This window comes from Sciurus vulgaris (assembly GCF_902686455.1).
Source record: "Sciurus vulgaris genome assembly, chromosome: 18".
NCBI classification, from domain to species: Eukaryota; Metazoa; Chordata; class Mammalia; order Rodentia; family Sciuridae; genus Sciurus; species Sciurus vulgaris.
Genome location: NC_136479.1, coordinates 16,548,474 through 16,572,596, shown reverse-complemented (window position 1 = coordinate 16,572,596; position 24,123 = coordinate 16,548,474). Strand labels below are relative to the sequence as shown.

General features: G+C 45.2%; 1 protein-coding gene across 1 annotated transcript in view; it reads right to left on the bottom strand.

Moving 5' to 3' along the window:
• The window catches only part of OTOA (otoancorin), a 62,965-nt gene that overhangs the window by 23,980 nt on the left and 14,862 nt on the right, over positions 1 to 24,123 (bottom strand). Inside the window, exons 9-20 of the mRNA XM_079120022.1 lie at positions 23,790 to 23,890; positions 22,114 to 22,253; positions 20,940 to 21,063; positions 18,384 to 18,599; positions 15,397 to 15,564; positions 14,511 to 14,651; positions 12,220 to 12,278; positions 11,172 to 11,289; positions 9,204 to 9,277; positions 5,911 to 6,046; positions 4,163 to 4,353; positions 1,183 to 1,276 (exon numbers count right to left, since the gene is read on the bottom strand). Of these exons, the coding sequence (XP_078976148.1) occupies positions 1,183 to 1,276; positions 4,163 to 4,353; positions 5,911 to 6,046; positions 9,204 to 9,277; positions 11,172 to 11,289; positions 12,220 to 12,278; positions 14,511 to 14,651; positions 15,397 to 15,564; positions 18,384 to 18,599; positions 20,940 to 21,063; positions 22,114 to 22,253; positions 23,790 to 23,890 (1,562 nt within the window). The remainder of the gene's footprint in view (positions 1 to 1,182; positions 1,277 to 4,162; positions 4,354 to 5,910; positions 6,047 to 9,203; positions 9,278 to 11,171; positions 11,290 to 12,219; positions 12,279 to 14,510; positions 14,652 to 15,396; positions 15,565 to 18,383; positions 18,600 to 20,939; positions 21,064 to 22,113; positions 22,254 to 23,789; positions 23,891 to 24,123) is intronic.

The window sequence follows — 24,123 nt, the reverse complement described above, 5'->3', positions numbered from 1 at the left end:
AACTGTGACCCTGAATTTGGCATTAACCATCCTCAGGCCCACTTTCAAACTTACCTGACACATAGACTTGTTGTGCATGGGCTTATAATTAATTTAGCTAGTATTTATTCACATACTTGGTATCCTACCATACATATTCTTTTACAACTCATAGTTCATAACTCTGTGCTGTTTTTTGAGATCATATCATGTTGACACAGGATAATTTCAATTTCAGAAGTTGATTTTTTAAAAGACAAGATCAATATGTAATATTTATGCATCTACTGCTCATGATTCTGTTTGGACACCTGGATGATGATTTTGCCATGACTGGACATTAGAATGTGAGGGGTGCACACGTGACCCCGGCGAGATGCGTGTGCTCAAGACCTGCTAAGATGCTAATGTGAGCTTGTGTGTGCAGGTACTGGTCTGAGCGGGTGTGGGTGTGCTTTGTGGAAGGTCCAACTGTTGCTAGGCCCATTCGCTCCTTCCCCACCCTCGTCTCCACAGACGACTTCCTGCCCATCCAGGTGGGGCTTAGTCATGCCTTGGCCATTGGAATGCGGCAGAAAAGAGCGAGCCATTTTCCAGCCTGGGCCTTAAGAACATACTTATCCAGACCATGAGGAGAATATGAAGGGCCCGAAGACAGACTTACAGAGCAGGGCTGCCCCAGCAACCCACAGACCAAATGCCAGAAAGACCAGGAGGCTTTGTTATGCAGCAAAAGGAAACTAAATGGTACTTGTCTCTTGGCCTAAACTGTCTAACATTTGGACAGTTACTCCACGTGGAGTGTCAGGCCCAGTGGTTTGGTTTCGGAGTAATCAAGCCCGCGGGTGTGACTGCACACCCCGGACATCCCCTGCATGTGCATGTGGGGCTGAAGGGAATAAGGCCTGGAATGAGCACATGCGTGAGATGAGATAGGACGACCCTAGCTAGATGGTGGCTCCCATACTGCATGCATTTGCCTGGAGGGCCAGGGGAAGGACCAGATCTTTGAGCTCCCACCTCACTCCCTTTCCCTGAACTCTGATGAGCAATTCGGAGTGAAGCTAGAAACATCTAAGCACTTTGCAGCAAAAAAGAATCTTCCAGAATTGCAGACTGGAGCACCCCAGTGGAGTATGACTGACCACACTTTCTCTCCCCTTCGAACTCCTTCAACCTTCTTAAGACGAGGCACAGAGGTACCTTTGTGGCAACAGGGCGTAATTCATTTGCTGAGAACAGTACTAGAAAAGGTCCCAAGTCCTTTGTAGTCTCAGCCGTCCAGTTCTGAGGAAGTCTAAGAAGAGATAATAAGCAGTGAAATGAAACAGCACATTGTTGTGGTCATCTGTTGTGCACATCCTTGCACCCCAGCATCCTCTACTTTCAAGAACAGAACCATCCTTAATACCTGGACAGACTGTCAATCACACAGCCCCACTTCTCTGACCAAAAAAGAAGGTGGGGTGGGACATGTGATACAGACTGACCAATCAGAGTCATCCCTTGAAATTTTGATAGACCTACCAGAGTGGGTGCTCTCTCTCTTTTCTGGAAATGCTCCCAGTAAAGAGGATATTGGAAGCCAATCCTGTCACCAAATGGAGAAAATAAGGGCTACTCCAAGGAATGTCAAGCTGAGGGATGGGAGGAACAGATTCCTGACAACATGGAGACCCTGAATCCAATTGTGCCTGAAGTCCACCCCCAGAGTTTTTCATTGCATTCCATTTCTGAACTCAATAAATTCCCACTGTTTTAGTTTGAATTGAGTCATTGAGTTTGTCACTTATATCACCAGTGTGTCCTTCCTCCCCCTCCTCAATGAAGAGTAATGATATTGTTGTTCTTTTTAAATTATTGTAAACACCTTTTTCGTTCTTGTGGTGCTAGAGATTGAACTCAGTGCTTTTCACATGCTAGGCAAGTGCTCTAGCCCAGAGCTATACCCACAGGTCACATAACAGTTTTATCTTACAGCAAGAAAAAAAATTCTCTTGAACTTGGCAGGATAATAGCACTGACTCAGAATCCACTATTGTTCTCAGATAAACATAAATGTCTACCATGAAGTTCTACCATGAAGTGTGCCCCACTCTAAGGAGATCTATCCAATTATCAGTGATAGCCCCTCTGGTACAGAGGTCAAACACCTTTGGCAGAAGAGTCCCCACCCTTATTTCTTTGATAAAAATATTTAAAATATTACCCCACTAGACCATAAGCCCCATGAAAGCAGGACCTGCGCCTATCCTAACAACAGCTGTTCCTTCTGTCCCAGTAGTAAAACAGTGGTCACAGACTTGGCACTTACGTGCCTAGCAGTATTGTGAATTCTATAGCTAAATTAACTCACTTCATCATCACAGCCACCCGATGGGGACGATTACTGTCCCCATTCTACAAATGTGAAAATTAAACTGCAGAATGATGACGTTTTCCCAGGCTACACGAACAGTAAATGACAAGAACAAAATCTGACTCTGGCTCCCGAGTCCACGCTGTTAAACTCCACATAATCATACCATACCCATGACACCATAATTACTCAAAGAGCATTTGTCATCTCAGCACTGACTGACAGCTGAGTCCTACTCAAATGTCTGCCCTCACTCAGAAAGCACTCCGTGGGAAAGCAGAGCTGTTTTCCTCCAGCAAGTTCTCACTCACCTGGAGGTGATGGTGTCCCTATTATTATTATCATTATCATCATCATTATTATTATTATTACAAAAATTACGATGTTGAGAAACAGGGACTCTCTTTCATCTCTTTTATTGGTGGTGGGAATGCAAAATGGAACACCCACTTGAATAGAGTTTGTGGTTTCCTACAAAACGGAGTATATTCTAACAATATGATCCAGCAATTGCACACTTTGGTATTTACCCAAAGGAGCTGAGAACTTGTTTCTACACACACACACACAAAAATCTGCACATGGATGTTTATAGCGGCTTTATTTAAAATGGCCAAAATTTAGAAGCAAGCAAGCAAATGGATAAATAAACTGTTGTGTATCCAGACAACGGGATATAACTCAGTGCTAAGCAGAAACGAGCTGGCAGGCCATGAAAGACATGAAGGAGCCTTAATTACACGTTATTAAGTGAAAGAAGCCAGTCTAGAAAGGCCACATGATTCAACTATTTGACATTCTGGAAGAATTATCAGTGATGACCAGGGAGGAGGGGAAGGAAGGAAGGAGTAGGCAGAACAGAGGATTTTCAGGACAATGAAAACACTCTGTGTGATACTACCATGGTAAATACACATCATTATACATGAACCCAAACCCAGAGGACGCACAACACCAAGAATAAACCCTGGGGCTGGGATTATGGCTCAGTGGTAGAGTGTTCTCCCAGCATGTGAGGCCCTGGGTTTGATTCTGAGCCCCACATACAATATAAATAAAGATATCTTGTCCACCTACAACTAAAAATATTAAAAAAAAAAAAAAGAATAAACCCTAATTTAACTGCGGACATTGGATGTTAGTGACAACATTGTGATGGCAACATGGCTTCATAATTGTAATAAATGTAATAAATGGGAAAGCAACAGGGGTGTGAAATATAAGAAATCTCAATACCTTTCTCTCGATTTTGCTATGAAGCTCAAACTAATTTTTAAAGTAGTCTTTAAAGCCAGGTACAGTGGTGCACTCCTGTAACCTAGCAGCTCAGGAGGCTGAGGCAGGAGGATCACAAGTTCAAGGCCAGCCTCAGCAACTTAGTGAGGCCCTAAACAACTCGGTAAGACCTGGTCTCTAAATAAAAAAATTTTTTTTAATGGCTGGGGATATGGCTCAGTAGTTAAGCGCTCCTGGATTTAATCCCCAGTACCAAAAAAAAAAAAAGAAAGAAAGAAAAAATTGGCTTTAAAATCATGATACCAACACCTTGCATTTTAAAGTGTCATCTTTTCAAAACACTTCCCTTGCACATGCCAAGGTGAGTCAGGGACACCTCTGTGAGCCTGCAGGGTGGCTACAACTGTTGTCACTTCACAGGGAACCTGAAGTCAAAAGAAGAAAGGTCACATTTCCAGAACTATCCTAACAACACATCTGACCTATCCTAACTAAAACCCATCTCCTTTGAGAGGGCAGGAGAGGCAAGATGGGTGTCCTTTCACCTGGCACAACTTCCCCCCAAAACCCAGCCCCTGCCTCTCTCACCCGCACTGTCCCAGCAGCCTGAGCCTCACCGCGGCCTTCTGCTCGGGGCTGAGGTCTGGGCAGTCTCCGAGGCCATGCAGAGCAGCTGCCCAGGCCCTGGGGGAGATCCCTCTTTCAATGATGGTCGCTGGCAAATGACACAGCAGATTCCCCACGATGTCCACAGTGTACTCGTCAGCAAGAGAATCATCCTGAAAGCAACCAGTGGAACTTCTGGAAGGTCCAGCAGGACTCAAGGTCATGATCCCTTAAAAACGCTCCCAGTTCCAAACCTCTTAAAGCTTCCAGGGTGAATCACCCACCCCGACATGGACCTCCAAAGATGGAGCAGGGCCTGATTTCCCCCCAGGGAGGCAGCCTCAGAAGTCTGAGGAACATCCTGAGCACTCAGCTAATGAGTGTTCTTGTCATTGTTACTGCTCAAAAGGACTCTCCAGAGTCCAGCGACCATTATAACAATAGTACGTAACAAGAAAATCAGCACTCCAACATTTGTATGGCACTGGAAAGCTTTCCAAGCTCCTCCTCAAAATGACAAAAATAGCTAACCTTTATTATGTGCTTACTATGTGCCAGGCACAGTTCTAAACATCTACAAATCTTAATCCATTTCATCTTCATAGTAACTATAAGGGATAAGCACTGACATAATCCACTTTTTAAACATAAAGAAACTGCCAGTTACCCAGACGTTCTGGTCTTAGGGCCTGTGTATTCAACAATTCAGTGCCCACAATTCACAATAGTCAAGCTATGGAGCCAAGCTAGGTACCCTCAACAGATGAATAGATAAAGAAAATGTGGTACATATATGCAATGGAGTATTACTCAGCCATAAAGAGGAATAAAATTGTGACATTTAACAGTAAATGGATGGAACTGGAGTCTATCATGCCAAGTGAAATAAGCTAATCCCAAAATTTCAAATGTTTTCACTGTTATGCAGAAGCTAATCCAAAATAAGGGGGAATAAAAAAGTATAAGAAAGATCAGTGGAGTAGACAAAGGAGAATGAAGGGAAGGGAGGAGGGACAGGGTAGGGAAAGACAGTGGAATGAATCTGACTTACTTTCCTGTGTATATATGAATAGACCACAGTGAACCTTACTATCGTGTACATCCACAAGACACTAATTAAAAAAAAAAAAAACTGTAAGTAAATAGCACAAGATCAGTAAAGGGAAGGGAACAAGAGGGAGGAGAAGAGGGAAAGGGAAAGAACTGGGGGCTGAATTAGAATAAATTACATTCCATGCTTTTATAATTATGTCAAAATGAATCTTAATGCTATATATAACTAAAAAGAATCAATAAAAAAAAATTCTAAAAATAAAAAAAACTCAGTGCCCATTTCCTACCCTTGAGAAAGCCATGAGGGATGTGCTATTACACCCACCTTACAGATGAGGAAAGGAGGCTCAGGGAGGGGAAGTGGCGTGCCTAAAACCAATAGCGGGCAGGGACATGTCTGGAACCCAAACTCTGTACACTGTGCTCTTTCCAGTCCTCCAGGGTGGCCTCCCCCCATTCAGGCCCCGGGACAGGGGTCTCCAGAACTATCTACCATGATTGTTCCAACCAGCACCACTGTTCTCTCAGAGTCAGCTTTGGGACCCACAAGTCAGACTGCCAGCATCACAGGAGGCTCAAGATCCCAGCCAGATTCCCTTAAGGTCTTCCCCAAGATGGACACAGACACCCAGAGGGGAGGGACACCAGTGAAAGTGTGGCCCAGGAAGGTTCCTTACCAGGCACTGTTGCACTTTCCTGAGGACCAAATCCTTTTTGTGGGAATCTAAAACCAGGGAGTCCAGTCGACTCTTCCCCAGGCTGATCAGAAAAGGCACGCACTGGGACACTGGGACAGAAGCCAGGAAGCGGGCCCTGGAGAGAGATGCGGAAGAGAGAGGAGGAAAACAGTGGCTGTTCTGCACTTGCCCCTGAAGTCAGTGTTCACGTGCCCTAGAGCTCATCACGGGATGTTCCTTAATGTTTGTCCTTTCCAGTGACGCTGTGGCTCCCTGGGTCAGGCAGCTCCTACCCATCAGGCAGCTCTTGGGGGTGGGAGGGACAGAGTTCCCATCATGCTCCTCTTCTAGGTGTGGTAAAACAGAATTCCCATCATGCTCCTCTCCTGGGGTGGAGGGACAGAGTTCCCATCATGCTCTTCTTCTAGGGGCAGGGAAACAGACTTCCCATCATGCTCCTCTTTTGTGGAGGGGGCACACACAGTTCCCATCATGCTCCTCTTCTAGGGGCAGGAAAACAGTTCCTGTCATGTTCCTCTTCAAGGTGTGGGGAAACAGAGTTCCCATCATGCTCTTCTTCTAGGGGCAGGGGAAGCAGATTTCCATCATTCTCTTCTAGGGGCAGAAAAACAGAATTCCCATCATGCTCCTCTTTTGTGGGGCAGGGACCACACAGAGCTCCCATCATGCTCTTCTCCTGGGAGGGTGGGAGGGGGTGGGGGGGCAGACTTCCCATGATGCTTCTCTTCTAGGGGAGGACTTCTCATCATGCTCCTCTCCTATGCCCATCAACACTGATCAGAGAATAGATTCTCCATGAACATTTATTGAATGAAAGATTGGCTGAGGGGAAATGAAGAGAAAGGGAAAAAGTAAACATAAGAGACAAAGAAGAGATAGAATATATTAGAAAGTGAGGAATACAGACAGGAGAATGGAAGGAGTCAGAGAAATGACTCCAATTCTATCATCTCCACTCCAGAGCCCTCCCCTAAGCTCTTGACCATAGATCAGGGGAAAATCTTAGTTGTTACAATGATTTTTGGCTCACCAAAGCTCAACTCCACTCAATAAGACATTTTTCCTTAATATATAATTTCTCTCATTAAAGAAAAAGTAGGGCTGGGGTTGTGGCTCAGTGGCAGAGCACTTGCCTGGCATGTGTGAGGCACTGGGTTCGATAGCACCACAGAAAAATTAAAAAATAGAATAAATGTAGTCGTGACCATCTACAACTTAAAAGAAATTTTAATAAAAAAATTAAAACTAAAAATTTCTCTGTAACCAGGCGATGATGAAAAAAGACTCAACATCTTCCTCCAAACATGTTCCTCCTCCTCTGTGCTGTCCCATGATCCCTTTCCCTTTACCCCCAACCTGTCATTCTTTTCTTTCCCCTCCCAAGACCACAGTCTTCTTTATTTCTCCATCATTCTTTCATTCATTCAGCAGTATCTGCAGAGCATACTACATGCCAGGAACTGTCATTACTGTGACTGGTCACCTGATATAGAAATGAAAAAGACTTCATGATGCTTGGTTCTAGGTGAAGGAAGAAACACAGGAACCAAACAGGTTTAACAGAAAGAAAACAGGTCATTTCAGTTCATGATAAATGTAAGAAGAAAATGTGGAGGCTCTGTAATATAGAGAACAATGCTGGGGGGTCAGAGGAACCCCTTTTAAGGTGGGATTGTTGGAGCCAGCCACAAGCAGATCTGGGTTACTGAAATAAGCTGCCACTGCCTTCCTCCTTCTACTCAGGCCCCTGTGTTCCACCCTGGGTGATGGTGATGATCTTTCTGGAACATAAAACTATGGTTGCACCAAGAATGCAAGTGAAACACATCAGGGCCATTCAAAGCTCTGCTGCCCCTTGCTTCTCTACCTTCTCTCTCCCCCTACTCTGCATATATGCACCATGTGTTCCTCAAAGCACTTTGCTGGCCTCACCTGCACTGGTCAGCACATTCCTGTGCCCTGGCCTAGAGTGTCCATCTTAAACTTTCTATCCCAGACTCTCAGTCTGAAGCTGATATTACCTTCCCTGTGCCTGCCCATTACCCCTTCCCATGCTAACAGCACCTGGCTTTCTTGGGAAACCATCACTTTCACTCTAAGTCCTTGTGATTCACCCCCAGTTCAAGGGACCGGTTAAAGTTATCCATCCTCCAGTCCCACCGGTTGATTTAAGGAGGATGAATTGGCCCTATTAAGGCTGACATGAGTCAAACTCAAGACTTTTATTGAGAATGATGGGAATACAAAGTCTTTCTCTTTTCCCTAACTATGATACCATGAAAATGTAACTTTGAACTTTCCAGGGCCTGTGAGAGAGAAAAAAATTGCCTGACAGTTACGCCAACAGAGTAAAACTGGACCAAGAAACATTTGAGCCCCTAGATTCAGCCACACCTGAAGTCCATCTCTCTACTTTTCAATTACCTGAACCAAAAATTTCCTTTTACTGCCTAAATCAATTTGAGTTAGTTCATGTCAATTTCAACCAAATATCAACTTAATATTATAATTGACTTCATATTTGTCTACTGCCCCTATAATATTGTAAGCTCTTACAAAGGGAATATTTAGCTATCTCTGAGAACCCACACACAGTAAGTACTCAGTATTTTGAGGTTTGGGGGTACCAGGGATTGAACTCAGGGGCACTCAACCACTGAGCCACATCTCCAACTCTTTTTTGTATTGTCTTTAGAAGCAGGGTCTCACTGAGTTGCTTAGCGCCTCTCTGTTGCTGAGGCTGGCTTTAAACTTGCGATCCTCCTGCCTCAGCCTCCCGAGCTGCTGGGATTACAATCATGTGCCACTGTGCCTGGCAAGTACTCAGTATTTTTTTGGATGAATGAGACAACAACAGCAAAAGAAAGTAGAGAGAAATAACGAAGGAGGAAAGGAGAGAAACAATATCCAGACCATGTTTGAAAAGCAGGAAGTCCCTACTGCTCACAAAAAGTCTAATTCCCCTGGGACCTGGACAGAGCTGTCAGGCCAGCCCAGATGAGACCTGGTTCAATGATATTTTTTTCCAGGGTCAAGATGCTTTATCTTTGGTTTTTAAATAAATCAAAAAGCATGAGCATCTGTCCAAAATATCTATGTGGGGCTCAGAATTTAATTCCTGCTTCTCCAGGAGTTAGTTATCTAAGGTACTCTTCTTGCTGCCTGTTTCCTCAAGAAAACCCAGTGGGGGAGAATCACTTGGGCCCAGGTGACCCCCCACCCACCCATCTTGCTGCTGAGCAAGAAAGGGGGAGGGGCCCATGTTCACTTACGGGAGTGCAGCCAAGAGAAAAGGCGGCATAGACAGTCTGGAAACTTCCCAGTATTTCCATGCCAAACAGTTAACCTGAAAGACGAGTGGTTCAGGAATTTAGTTCAATAATAATAAGAGCAAACACAGATGGCACCGTCTGTGTGCTGGGCGCTGTTCTCAGTGCTGTATCCACGTCCACTTAGGTAAGGAGGACCCTACAATGTAGGCACCACTACTACGCCATGATATGGATGAGGAAACTGAGATGAACACAAATACTTAAATGTGAGAACGCTCCTCACAGTTCTTGGTATAACTGCAAAGTGAGCTAGAACCTTAATGTCCCTCAGCAGGGAACTGGCTAAATAAATTCTGGTATGTCCAGACAATAACATTCTATTATATGTATTTATAATATATAACATACATACACACATTATACGATATCTATGCATGCATGTGTTTGTACACATGCACATAGAATAGTATGGGTAATATAAGCTCATTTGTTTTTCACATTACAAGTCATTATGTTTAATACACTTTTTTAAAAACTCTCAGAATCATTGTGCAAGTTTTTTCCTGTAGCTACCTGTGGCTGCTCACCTCAGGACATTTTGGACCAGATACCTCTTGGTTGTGGGGACTGTGCCCTGTAAGGTGTAGTCCTCAGCTCCACCCACTAGATGCCAGTAGATCCCACCTCCCTAGTTGTGGCCAAAAGTGCCTCTGGATATGACCACAAGTGCCCTGGGGCAGAACATTACCCTAACCACTCCTCTAGGGCAAATTGGGGGGATTTTACTTCCTCTGTATTGTTTTCATTTCATAAAATAAGTTTCAACATAAAATGTAAACAATAAGGGCAATTTTTCTAATTAACTGGCATTTGAACGTTCCAGAAGCTGGGATCTAAGTAGCATCTCGTTAGGGTGGTGACTGCTCTCTCTGACATGCTGGTCTTTTTGAAATCTCCATCCATTTTCTCATGGCTTCCCTGTCTGAGCAGGAGTTTCAATAGGGTTTGATGGTTCTCACTAAGGAACTAATCAGAAAGGCAAATTCTCAGGCTTCACCCCAGACCTATTCTATGGGAAACTCTGGGGTGAACCCAGATCTTTTCTGTGTGTGTGCAGAGCTGGAGACGGAACCCAGGCCCTACATGCTAGGCACCCCCTCTGCTAGAGGGCCACACCCCAGGACCCCATCCGTGTTTCCCAAGTCTTCCAGGCAATGCTGATACCAGCTCCCATTTGAAAACCGCTGATGGAATAAAGAATCTAAGGGCATGCCAGGGCTTTGTTAAAACTTTGCATATTCCGCTAATGATCTCAGAGGATTATACGCCAAGCCCCATGCTTCCCGATTCTGGGATTCTGCAGGGGGAGAATTCACTGTTTGGAAATTTTTAATTCGGATCTTAAACCCAAGACCAGAGTTGAGAAGATGCCTTATATATTCACTTGCTGCCTCTCCTGGGACTCTCTGCAGCCAACAGTTTACACTCAAAGCCTTAACTCTGTCCCCAAGGCCAGTTGCTACTAACTTAGCTACCGTGAAGAGTCAGTTACTGCCGTTAGTCTCCCCAAGGGGTTACAGCATCTCCATAACCTTTTGGAAAATGAAAAAGAAAATACTTGGAGTATCGTTTCCCTTTTGTGGCTCTCCCTGGAAAAGACAAGAATGTTAGACGAGGGATTGCCTCTGGTCCCAGGAGGCCATGACCATAAACATGCAAAGCATCCACCTTACAAACACCTTTTAAGGTTCACATTTCAGTGTGAATTAACCAACTGGAAACTTTGGCAACAGATGAGGGAGTTTTTTAAAAGGAAACTGGAGAAAACCTGGCCTAATATTTAGCCCCAAGTTACTGTTTGCACCTGAATAATTTTGGCATTAATATCTTCAGATGCCACAGTCAACCTGTGTCCAGTGATTGGGGGATGGAGAGAGAATTAGAAGCAGGATCAATCTTGAGCGGTACCTGATCCAGGGAAAGCAGGGGAAGGTTGTTCTCAAAATACCGGAAATGGGCCAGGAAGGAGTCAGCGCTCAGGCCATCAATGTGAGAACACGTTACGCCTTTGATCAGCTGTCCAGCACTAGAAAACAAAACAGGGCCACTGAGAGAAGCAAGAGAAGGCAGGTTCCAATAAATGTTGGCAAACGTGGGGAAAAAGGTACACTCATACATGGTGGTGGGAATGCAAAATGGTGTAACCATTGTGGAAAGCAGTATGGAGATTCCTCAGAAAACTTGGAATGGAACCACCATTTGACCCAGCTATCCTACTCCTAGGATTATACCCAAAGGACTTAAAATCAGTATACTAGAGTGATACAGCCACATCGATGTTTATAGCAGCTCAACTCACAACCGCCAAACTATGGAAACAACCTAGGTGTCCTTCAACAAATAAATGGATAAAGAAAATGGGATATATACATACACACACACACACACACACACACACACACACACACAATGGAACATTACTCTGCCTTAAAGAATAATGAAATTTGGCATTTGCTGGTAAATGGATGGAATGGGAGAATACCGTGCTAAGTGAAATAAGCCAATCTGAAAAAAACAAAGGCTGAATGTTCTTTGATATGTGGACGCTAATCCACAACAAGGGAGGGTAGGGAGGAAAAGAATAGAAATCCACTGGATTAGACAAAGGGACGTGAAGGGAAGGGAGGGGGAGGGGAACAGGAAGGACAGTAGAATTAAATGGATGTAATTTTCCTAGCCTTGTATTGGAATACACAACCAGGGTAACTCGGCATCATGTACAACCACAGGAATAGGATCCTAATTAGAATGAGTTTTACTCCATGTATGTACAATATGCCAAAATTCATTACACTGTCAATGTTAACTAAAAAGAATGAATACAAAAAAGAGAGAAGGCAGGTTCCACGTGACACAAGCTGCAGATGTCACAGTCCAGCTCTCCCTCCTGGGCAAGGTGGCTGCTCAGCGGGAGGCTCCCAGGGGCGCCCAGCCCTCAGCTGAGCTACAACCTTACCTCAGGAGCTCCTCAGGCCTCCCAGTTGTCCTTGACAGAAGCTCATACAGGAACAAGGCCTGAGGGAAGAGAGACACAGACAAGCACCCAAGGAACCCAGCACCGTGAGGCCCGGTAGGAAGGAACCCTGATCCACTGGAGATGGGGAAACGGAGGCTGAACAGGGCGCTCACCCAGGACCACACAAGTGCCAAGTGGCTAAGTGGGAATTTGAAAGGGTGTCAGAGTAATTTCAGAGAATATCCTGTCACATTCCAGGCGATGCTTTATGCTCTGAAGGGTGAATCCAGAGCAGGGCTGGAGTCGTACCTCCTCTGCAGAGGGAGGCCACCGACCAGTGGAGGCTCTAGTGCCTTCCTGCATGCCCACCCGCTGGTCCTGAGCACAGGGCACCCCAGAGCAAAAGCAGATGAACAGACCAGCATGGGCCAGAAAGAGCCATCAATAAAGAACTGCAGGCAGCACGCGCTCGCCTGAAACCCTCCCAGATGAGCACTCCAGGAGAGCAGGCAGGGGAGCCATTTGTTTTACGAAATGTAATTTTACAGAATACCTAACTCGCAGACAGGATCAAGTATGACATTTGTCTATTTTATAGACTCCGAAGCTTTGAGCATAATTCCCCAAACAGAGTAAATTATGAGCTAGCATCAGATGAGGCTTCTGTGACGTGGCAGCTGAGAATCTTAAAGTATCCTAAAGGCCCAGGTGAAAGAAGCAGGGGCGGAGGAAAGTTCTCGACTGTGTGTGTGTGTGTGTGTGGTCCCAGAGATTTCCCAGGGCACAAGGGCAGCTTTCAGGACTCTCCTACCATCCCACCCCCCAATTCAGGAAATGACAACTCCATCAACTCATTGCTGGGATAAAAACATCTTGAAGTACCTGTGGCAGGTTATATTTTCCAAAATAAAATGAGTCCTGGCCACTGAATTTGGCAACGGTTCGATACATAGCAATTGATCACCATAATATCATCCAGACATGTGAGCAAGATCCCCCAGAACTGATGGGGATTTTCATCTGTTTTGTTCACTTCTGTACTCCCAGGGCTGTGAGTAGCACCGGGCATGTGGTTAGTAGGTGCTCAATAAACTTTTCAGGAGTGAATGAGCAGGAAGTCAGGGAAAGTTTTACAGCTGTGCCTCAATAGTGCCATCCTCCCCTCCTGGTCTCAGGGCTCACAGCATGGAACAACACGTGCAAGTCTGCTAATATTTACAGCACACTGCTTATGGGCCATGAGACATGTATCACTGATCCTTATGAGAAATTATCCACATTTTGCACATGAGAAGACTGAGGCTGTGTAGAGAGAAGTAGTTTCCCCAAAGCTAATAAATAAATGGGATCCAGAATTCATGCTCAGATCTTGTCTAACTTCTTAACACTACACTATTGTGCTTCCAGGGTGGAATCCCACAGAAATAAATTGCTTTTGCCAAATTACAGAACACTCCCACAAGACGGACAGTCACAAATACAGAATTGAGCTGCAGGTACCCGTGGTTATAACATGTGCTACTGCATAATCATAACAGATTTCATGCCAACTTTTTTTTTTTTTTTTTTTTTGCAAAAAAGCAAGGTATAACTTATTTTATGGGAAGCTTTTTAAGAAAACAGTGCTGGTATTACCTAAAAATCCTTTATTACTTAACTGTCTTTGGTGCAAGATTAGGATGCACAGAATATTCATGAATAGACAGTGAAATAGAATAGACCAAATCAACACACATCATTTCTTTGTGACAGATCAGTGAACCTTTTTTCCAACCTGAAAATTTTAAAAAGATAACATATTTGTTGCTACCAATTTGCACTGATGAGCACTGAAATATTAAACTTGAGAAAATTTACTACAGTGTTGCAAAGTATGGACTCACAAATTTTAATCCTCTGTCCAAAGATTCTGCGCCACTAACGTTGGTTTCGTTACCTGACTCACTGGCCTCAACACCACTCACGCAAGTTATGTTGACCGTATGCAACTTTTATGTGTTTAGTACTAGAGGGCTTTAAACAAACCATGCAAGTCAGCTTTTGGAATTGTACTAACGATGCAGTGCACTGAGAATTCTAGGCTCACAGCTCACAGTTCACCGGAAGACAAATGTGCATCCATATGCTACTGGTGAATACATTGCTGCTCTGTTTACCTTTTAAGCAGCATGAGGAATGGAATTATACTCTGCAATGATTATGTAATGAAAGGTTATAAATCAATTTGGGGGCTGAAAAAATAGGGGGTGACAATTATATGGTGGTGATGATTATGTGGTGAAATATGGTACCTGGCTCCTTCGAAGCTCCTTCTCTTTCAGGACTGAAGAGTTGAATCGGGATTCCTTCCGTAAATCAAAGAGAGACACTTCCTTAAAGAGAGTCCCTTGTATTTCCAAAATGCCTGAGGTGGTGTCGCCTACTTCGATCGTCTGTCCAAAGTGAGAAAAAAGAGGAATGATCTTATAAAAGATGCACTGAGATTTGGGTACGAGCTGGACCCGACTTCATGGGCAATAAAATGCATCAGATCTGCTGGCAGCCCTACGAAGTAGGAACTTTCACTATTCCCATTTACAGGTAGGAAGACTGAGGCTTAGAAGTGATCAGTGGAAAGTGGGTGAGATTCAAGTCCAAGTTGGTGCTCTTCCAGAATCCACTTTTTACTTTAACCACGCATACCTCTGCTATATGCAAGGAGTTGGGGTTTCTTAACGGATTTCACAACTGGATCTGCAAGTCTGATAGAGCAAGATGCCCAGAAGACCTCCTAAAGACCTCCTGCCAGTTGAGAAAGGCATAACAACATGACTTTGGACCCTGGAAAGGGCTTTCAGAAGCTCTCAAAACTTCAGGCCTCATTTTTTGGCTTGAAAAACCAATTTTAAAACATTATGAGATCAAGAAACTGGTTTAAAAAATTTTTTTCTGGGTTGGACAGACTAGGGAGAACAAAGGTCCAGAAAGAACCATAGCATGGCCAGCAGGCAGGGCCCTTCCAGGAAGCAGGAAAGCAGCCATCAGAAGGCATCTGCTGGATTCAGCACGACCCCATGCACCAATGGAAATCCCAGCCCCAAAGGAATGGCCCAAAGTCATAACCCACTCACAAAACCCCAAAACCACATCCTCCGCGAGTCCCCTGATGGGAGGAGCAGACATCTGTCCTCATCTCACCTTGCTGAGGACACCTTGCTTCTGGGCAGGCGACAGATCGGACAGGTGCTGGGAGATGGTGCTTCTCAGGACCTGTAGGAGGTCCTTGCGGTCCATGCTGTAGAAGGCCTGGGTGCCGACCCCCACCAGCAGCACGCCCATCTGGCTGACGTTGTAGAAGGACAGCACCTGGCAGGGGACCCGCCACCGGGGTGAGGTTCTGCTCTGGCCTCTCACCTCCCAGACGCTCACCGAACCTATCTGCATGCCAGGTATGGGGATGGGCAACCCCATGGGGCACATGGTGAGCAAGACAGGTGCTGTGATCACAGACCTTCTCCCTTTCAACCCAGAAAGAGGCAAATATCCAAACACGAGGCAGCTGGCGTAGGCCGCACCTGTAATCCCAGCCACTCAGGAGGCTGCAGCAGGAGGATCACAGGTTCAAGGCCAGCCTCAGCAATTTAGCAAGATCCTGTCTCAAAAGAAAATTTTTAGCACTGGCAAGTGCAGCACACCTGTAAACCCAACGGCTTGGGAGGCTGAGGCAGGAGGATCATGAGTTCAAAGCCAGCCTCAGCAACAGCAAGTTGCCAAGCAATTCAGTGAGACCCTGTCTCTAAATAAAATACAAAATAGGGCTGGGGATGTGGCTCAGGGATCGAGTGTCCCTGAGTTCAATCCCCAGCACCAAAGTAAAATAAAATAACAATTTTAAAAACCTGGGAATAAAGCTCAGTGGTGTCCCTGGGTTCAATCTCCAGTACCACAACAACTTTAATTAGTTTATTACATTTTAAAAAACACGATGCACGTGATCAGGGCTACACTAGGGGAATTACTATGCTATTGAAGCCCATGGCACAAATAAATAGGCTGTGTGTCTGTGCTTAATTTGAACTAATTGACAACATTTAAAAATTGTTTCTAATTTTTTGAGTTAAATTTATAAGAACTCCCATATAAAATCAGATTTGAACTTTGGATTTTTTTTTTAAAGAAAAAAAAATCTGAACATCAGACAATACGGGACTGACATTCTACCTGGCCACAATTATCAAGAGCAGAGGAGCAGCTGTTCCTTGAGGCCTGAGCTCTCCTTTTTACCCAGTCCCTACCCCCTGCCATAGGAGCTGGAGACACAGTTCATGTTCTTATTTATGTCACTCAACAGGCATCTGCCTTGCCAAAGCCCCCTACTCATCAATCTCTGTGTAGAAGCTTTGAGTTGGAATTTTTTTTTAAAAAAGTTTCAGGATACGAGTCTGATGTTGATGGCAAATATAACTAGAGCTGCCCGTCCTAACAGAGATTATGCTTGCTTCCTCCCTTCCTCAGAGAGAACCTACTCGATGGTCTTCCAAATAATCAGAGACATGCTTGGTCCTAGCGAAAAGACCACTAAGTGGTTTCCTTCCATTATTGTCTGTGGAAAGTTTCTTCCTGCCTCCAAAGAAGGCAGGACCTTTCAAGCTCTCTGAAAGTCTCTGGAGTCTGAAGCCCTTTCAACTGGACCCAGCACAAGGAGACTAATTACCCCTAACCACCCCCCCCCCCAAAAAAAGTTCCGTTTCTGAAATGAGGTCAGCATACTGTAGAATACATGCACAGCCACATTTAGAGCAGCACCATTCGCAATAACCCAACTATGGTGTCAACCTAGGCATCCATCAGTGGATGAATGGATAGAGAAAACGTGGCATATATACATAATGGAGTTTTATTCAGCCATAAAGAAGAATGAAATTATGTCATTTGCAGGAAAATGGATGGAACTGGAGAAGTTAACTTAACTCATGTTAAGTGAAATAAGCCAAACTCAGAGAGTCAGGGGCCATGTTTTCTCTCATAGGTTGGAAGCTAGAGAGCAAAAAAAGAAAAGAAAGGTGGAAGGCAGATCTCATGAAAATGGAAGAGAGATCAGGGACCCTGCAGGGGAGGGAGGAGGGGAGAGAAAGGGGAAATACTGGGGAATCATATTGACCAAATTGTATTGTTATTTGGGGTTCATGTACAAATACACAGCAATGAATCCCACCCTATTATAACTATAATGCATCAATAAAAAATACAGAAAAAAACTAAAACAAAAAGATCCATTGTCCCCAGCTAAAGCATGGACAAGACTCCCATTCCTCCCAAAAGGACCTTCTGCCCTGACAGTTCCTTCTCTGCAGACCAACGCTAGGATGAAGTAAGCTCATCCCTGATCCCACGAGGAGGATCAACAACTCAGTGATCGCTACCTCACCGACCTCGTACTCCCTTATGTGAGTCACGCCACATAACATTGGCAGCTATGTGGTGGGGTAGGCACCATTGTTGTCCCTGTTTTACAAGTAAGGAAACTGAGGCAAGGTGAAGTTAAGCAATTGCCCAATGTCACAGTGCTAGTAAGTGGCAGAGTGAGGATTCCAACCCAGGTTAACCTCCTCAGCACCCTCACGGATCGGTTGTTCCTGCTATGTGTGCCACGTCACTGGCTACTGTGGGCAGAGTGTTTGTGTCCCCCCAGAGTTTATATGTTGAAACCATAATAACCCCCAAAATGATGGTAGTGGGTGGTTGGCCTTGGGTGGTAACTGGAATTAGATGAAATAGAGTTGGGTGGGGCCCTGAACCAATGGGATTAGTGCCCTTGGTGCCTGAGAAAGAATGTCAGAGTGCTAGGGACGTGGCTCAGTGGTAGAGCGCCTGCCTAGCATGTGTGAGGCCGTGAGTTCAGTCCCCAGTGCCACAGAAACAAACAAGGTACACCAGAGAGCTTGCTCTCATGGAAGTCATAGGAACACATGGCAAGATGGCAGACACCCACAAGCCAAGAGAGGAGGCCTTGGAATAAAACTACCTTGCCTGCATCTGGATCTTGGACTTTCCAGCCTCCAGAACTGAATTTGTGTTTTTTAAGTCCCCCGGACTCTGGCATTTTGTTGTGGCAGCCTGAGCTGAGAAATACACTAGTTTGTGGGTCTTAGGGCTCTCAGGAAACGTTGGAAGTTCCAGCTCACCTTTTCATGAGCCAAGTATTTGGCAGACAAGATGATGACCTGGCTCTTGGCCCAGCCTGAGACCTGGTTAAGGGTGGCAATGGCACTGTGCACAGCCTCTGGGGAGAGGGATTGCAGCTGACTGCAGGTCAAACCCACAACCGCATCCGACAAAGAGCCCAGGGTCTCGTTAAGGGTCTGGTTTTCTGTGGCGATGTCCAGGAGGTCAGCTTTGAGCTAGAAGGTGAACAATCTGGAATGAGCATGGACAGCAAACAGGGGCTCCCTCAGCCTCCGTCCTGGGTGTACGGAGTCCACAACTCACTGCATCCATCCTGCCCCCTCCAAGCCTCTGCACCCAGAGACCAGGAGGAAAAGGGACTCCCACCCTGTTCAGGGATCCCCCCACCCCACTGAGAACCCCTTCACTGGTGCTGGCTTTAATGTGCTGGAAATTCACTTTGGGCTTCATTTAAATATTAATGTGTTATTAAATCAGCCTTAAAGCATAGCAGGAAGGAATTTTGTTCCCTCACGATTCCACTGCATTCTTACAGATTTTATTTTCCTTTTCTGACCTTGAATTCTACGTCCACATATATGACTGTTTTTCTTCTGTAAACTCTCTGGGGCCTTTTTCATGATGATATATAATCTGTGTCAAAATAATTCTCAACAATACAAGAAAGTTAAAGTGGTCTGAAACTCCTACCTTGTAAAAATAACTCTGGGGCTGGGGGGACCCCGTGGCTCAGTGGTACAGCACTTGTACAAAGCACATGAGGTTCTGGGTTCAATCCCCGTGATCAGAAAAAGAAAGAACAGAAGGGAGGTGTGAAAATATGATTAGTAACTAGGTGTGTATCCCTCCGAGTCTTCTTGTGCCTTTATAAAGACAGCACGGAGTTTTTACAGAGCTATAATATGAACAGAAGTGCAATTCTCCATTCTATGTTTTCACTTAAAATTATATCTTGTACACCTTTGCATGTGTGTATGATCATTTTAATAATTATTTTATTGCAATATGCCTGCCTAGTTATAGTTAAGTGTGTGCCTCAATTGCTTCTGAGAAGGAAACTCGCCAACTGTAGCATAACCTCCGTGCCAGAAAACCAGGACGGTGCAGTCTGCAACACCAGAATTTATAACAATTTCTCCATTTCAAACAGGTGCACACGACGGTACCGTGCACTATTGGAATGACCACTGGGGGGCAGCAGAGTGAAGTAGAAGAAACCTCCGTGGCAGTGCCTGGCTTCTCTCCATTTAACGGGTCACCGCTTCCCAAGAGCTGTTACCACATCTGTAAATGGAAGGGTGAACTACAGCAGTGGTTCTCAAAGTATGGTCCTTGGCCAATAGCAGCAGCACCGGGAATCAGAAATGCAAACTCCCAGACCTGCCGAATCAGACTCGGGGGATGGGGCCCAGCAACTTGTACTTTAACAAGCTGCCCAGTAACTCTGATGCACCCTCAAGTTTGAGAACTAGAGTCAGGTGATCCCAAAGTGTTCCTTCATATCTAAATATATTTGACTTTCTTCTTGGTCAGGACTGCCACAACTATCCCTGTGGACATAAAATACACTTATTTTTGTTTGGGCTTGCTTGAGGATTTCTTTTCCTTGAAAGGAAAAATATACATTGACCAAGATTGATGATCATAATGTAACATGTCAAACATGATCCGGGCGGGGCACCGACACCCACGCCTGTAATTCCAGCAACTCAGGAGGCTGAGACAGGAGGATCACAAATTCGAGGCCAGCCTGGGCAACCTAGTGAGACCCTGCCTCAAAATTTAAAAAATAAATGAAGAGTTGGGGATAGAGCTCAGTGATAGAGCACCCCTAGTCCCTAGTACCACAAAAAAAATGTGATCGGAGATTTCGAAAGGATCCTATGTGGAAAACTGCCATACAAAATTATTGGTGGCTTGAGTAAAAATTTCTTAAACATTGCTTTCACGCCATTTTTTCAATAACAAAATTTGGAAAGGACCAAAGGAAGCAAAGATAGTTGAGATTTGAGTGGATGAAAGAAGAGAGAGATGGGAGAGGAAACGAGTCTGGTCTCATTTGCTAATTTGTCCTGAACCTGGTCTACGAGCTCAATAAATAAAAGTCCCTTAACCCAGGGCTCCTGATCCCAGCTGTGCTGGCATCGCCTGCAGAGTTTGAAAGCACCCCATTCCCAGGCGGGTAACCTCAGAGTCCCCGGGTGGAGCCTGGCAGGCCTGACACTCATCAAGAACCATTCCAGCAGCTCAGGGTCACCCGGAAGTTGGTTGGAAGTGCAGGCCCCGCCCCAGTTCAGATCCCCAGGTGATCTCTAAGCTCGTTTCCGCCAGACTCGCTGCTCTGATTGAATTCATCTTCCCGAGGTTGCTGGATGACGTCACTCCCTCCCAGGTCACGCTCATCCCAGGATGCGAGACACCATTTGAGTGGCTGGACTTAGATCCTGGTTAACAACACTACCAGTTTTCCCTCAAAGGCCCAGAGAGGCTGTTCTCCCCCTTCCCCTGGCTGGTAAAATCGAGGCAGAGGCCAGGGCCTGGCGTCCCCTCTGCACCTTCTGAACCTCGGCCTGGAAGCCCCGCAGGTGGCTGCACTTGATCATCTGATGCAGGAGGACTTGGGCCAGGGCGGCGTCCAGCAGCTCCAGGTCATCATAGAAACAAACCAGCAGCCCCAACCTGCGTGAGAAGACAGGGATGCTCGTGGCGGCTCAGCGCTGGGGGGCTGCAACCATGCCCACCCCCGTCCCGGCCAGGAGGGTCGGCATCCCCGCAGCTACCGCTCACCAGGCGGCGGGCTGAGCCTTCACCTGGACCATCTCATGGCAACAGTCCTGCAGGCGGGAGTTCTCATCAGCCCATCTCACAGACCGGCAAACCGAGGTTCAGATAGGCAACTTGCCCAAGGCAAGTAGTGGAGCTGGGACTTCAGTCTAGATCTAACTAAGTCATCTCACCTCCTGAATTAGCCACCGAGAACTGCCTGCTTTCCACAAGGACATATGGGGTTCATCCACCCTAAAGGAGAGGTCGGTTTCCAAAATCCTTACTTACCTCCCGGGATGTCACAAAGATTTCAGAAGAAAAGAAAAAAAAGAAAAAGAAAAAGAAAGGAAAACCGGCAGGCAGAACAGTGTAGAGCAGAAAGATTCAACCCTGGTCTAACCAGGAGCAAAACATCCAGTGGTTAAGAGCATACATTCAGGCAACTGGAGTTACAAGTCATATTCTAATCAGGTATTTGATCTCCAGTAAGTTATTTCACTTCTCTGTAAGGTTACTGCACAGTTATGCAGTGCACACTCTGTACTACAGTACAGGGCGGCCCTGCCTCATTGAATTTTTAATAAATGAGAAATTTGCTTTGTTCATCATAGCATATCAAAATAAATACGATGAACAAAGGAAAAAGGATGACCGTGAAAGTGAAAGAGAAGAGGCACAGCGAATGAGGAGCAGTGCTGGTGGATACTGAGTACTCCTTCATTAGCGGAAGACTTTGGAGTTCATACGAAGACTACTCCCCTCAGCGAGGCCAGAGCACCTGGTTGACCACAGTCAACCTGGCACCACCCTCCTAGAAAGATTGACATTCGGACCTGCGCACAGGAAAGCAACCAGGTCCAGGGAAAGGATTTGAAAGTATGCTGAGAAAAAAGATCTGCTTATGAGAAAAGAAGATTGCGTGGTGGGAGAGAGCTCAGAGGGCCCAGTGCCACCGCCCCTTGCCTGTGGATGGTGGAGACGTTCCTCACGTCAAAGCCCGAGGAGCTAATCCTCTGCAGAAACGCCTGGGCCAGCTCGGGGGTGATGTCATAGACCGTGTCCAACTGCTTGGTGGCATTGTCGTAACTGATGAACAGTCCAATCTGGTGGACAAGGACGGGAAGATCAGTGAGAGGGTGGTAGTGGCCCCGTGTGGTCCCACCCTGCCGTGCTCCACCCCAGACACGAGCTTACGCCACCTATTGTCATCAATTTCCTCCCCCCCCCCCCCACTCCCCCGCCACCCCAGGACTGGTGATCAAACCCTAGGCGTGGTGTATGCTGGGAAGTGTTCTGCCACTGAGCTACATCCCCAGCCCTCTCCTGGATTTCTTCGTGGTCTGCAACTGCTGCTTTGATTTCCTCTTCAACCCAACTGTTATTTAAGAATCATTCCACTCATCAGAGAAATCATTCGGCCTTTGGTGTTTTGGGATTGGCTTATTTCACTTAGCATGATATTCTCCAACTCCATCCATTTATTTGCAAATGCTATAATTTTATTCTTCTTTATGGCTGAATAATATTCCATTGTATATATATACCACAGTTTCTTTATCCATTCATCTAGGTTGGTTCCACAATCTAGCTATTGTGAATTGAGCTGCTATAAATGTTGATATATGATGAATCAAAATTTTAAAAAAGAATAAAATACAAATAATAATAATAATTTTTAAAAAAGAATTAGTCAACATTCCAGCTGTTGAACTTTGTAAGCTAATTTTGACACATTGATTCCTAGAATGGTTTTGAGGTCAGAGAATACGGTGAACGAATTTTCTGCATTGAGAAATCAGAATGTTTTAAAGAAGAGTGAGTTTAGAAATGGGCCTCTGGTGACAGAAAAGGAGAATGTGTGTCCTCTTTATCAGATACAAAATTTGGCACATAATCTATTCAACTTTGTTAAATATACTATTCAGATTCTCTGTATTCTCGTTCCCTCTTTGCCTACATTTCCAAAGGTGTTGTATCTTCTACGACCGTAGGGTTCAGATCTTTTTCCTTGTATTTCTAACGGATTTCTCATTCTCTATTTTGGTGCATTGTCGTTCTGTGTTTAAAGGGGCTCATAAAGTTGTCCCTCCCTTGTGGCCTCTGCTCTCGGCCCATATAAAACTCCCTCTTGGTGTTGATGCTCTGTGCCTTCTCCTTTCCTCTCTCCTTTTAGATGATGAAAAACTGCAATGGATGCCTGACCTTGGAAATTCCCCCTAAGAGCTCAGATTTCTAATAGAAGTCGCTATAAATATAAACAGCTATTAATCCATGTTGCTTGGCTTTGATTGAGTTCATGCTTCCAAGGATTGGAAACTTGATAGCTATTGTCCTTGGCTCTTTTGAGTTTCAAATGATTCTTGGTTCCTAGCCAACATTCCCCTCACTTTATGATGGTTCACATCAAAGCTGCCCAGTTCCTTTACCCTCATTACTCTCCTATAGCAGCACACAATCCTACTGCCACCACCTCAGACCTTGTTCCAAGAGTCTTCTTTAGAAGCTACAGATAAATTGAACAGAGGCAGGTGTACAATTTCCAGAACACTTGACTGACTGCTGGTCACAGGAGGTTTAGCACACACCTTACCCCAGGTGTATTAGTAATGGGGAAATCTAAATACACTTTTTCAGCTTACCTCGACAGGACTGATCTTCATAATTTCCTCAAATGATAGATGAACCATGTATCTGCCCAAAATCCATAAATTTTCTGCACTGACCCATGAAACAGAGTCATCTATAAAAAATAAATGAATGAATAAGTGAATACATAAATCAAAGTCTTCACACTGGTGTGTGATGATCAACAGCATCTTTGACATCAGGACCTCCTTCTTGCATTCACTCATTCATTCAACAACCATTTATTAAGAGCCTACCTGTGAGACGCTATGCTACACACAGACCTGGGTCACCTGAGACTTCCCTATGCCACAGTGTGGTCCCTGGACCAGCAGCCTCAGCATCACC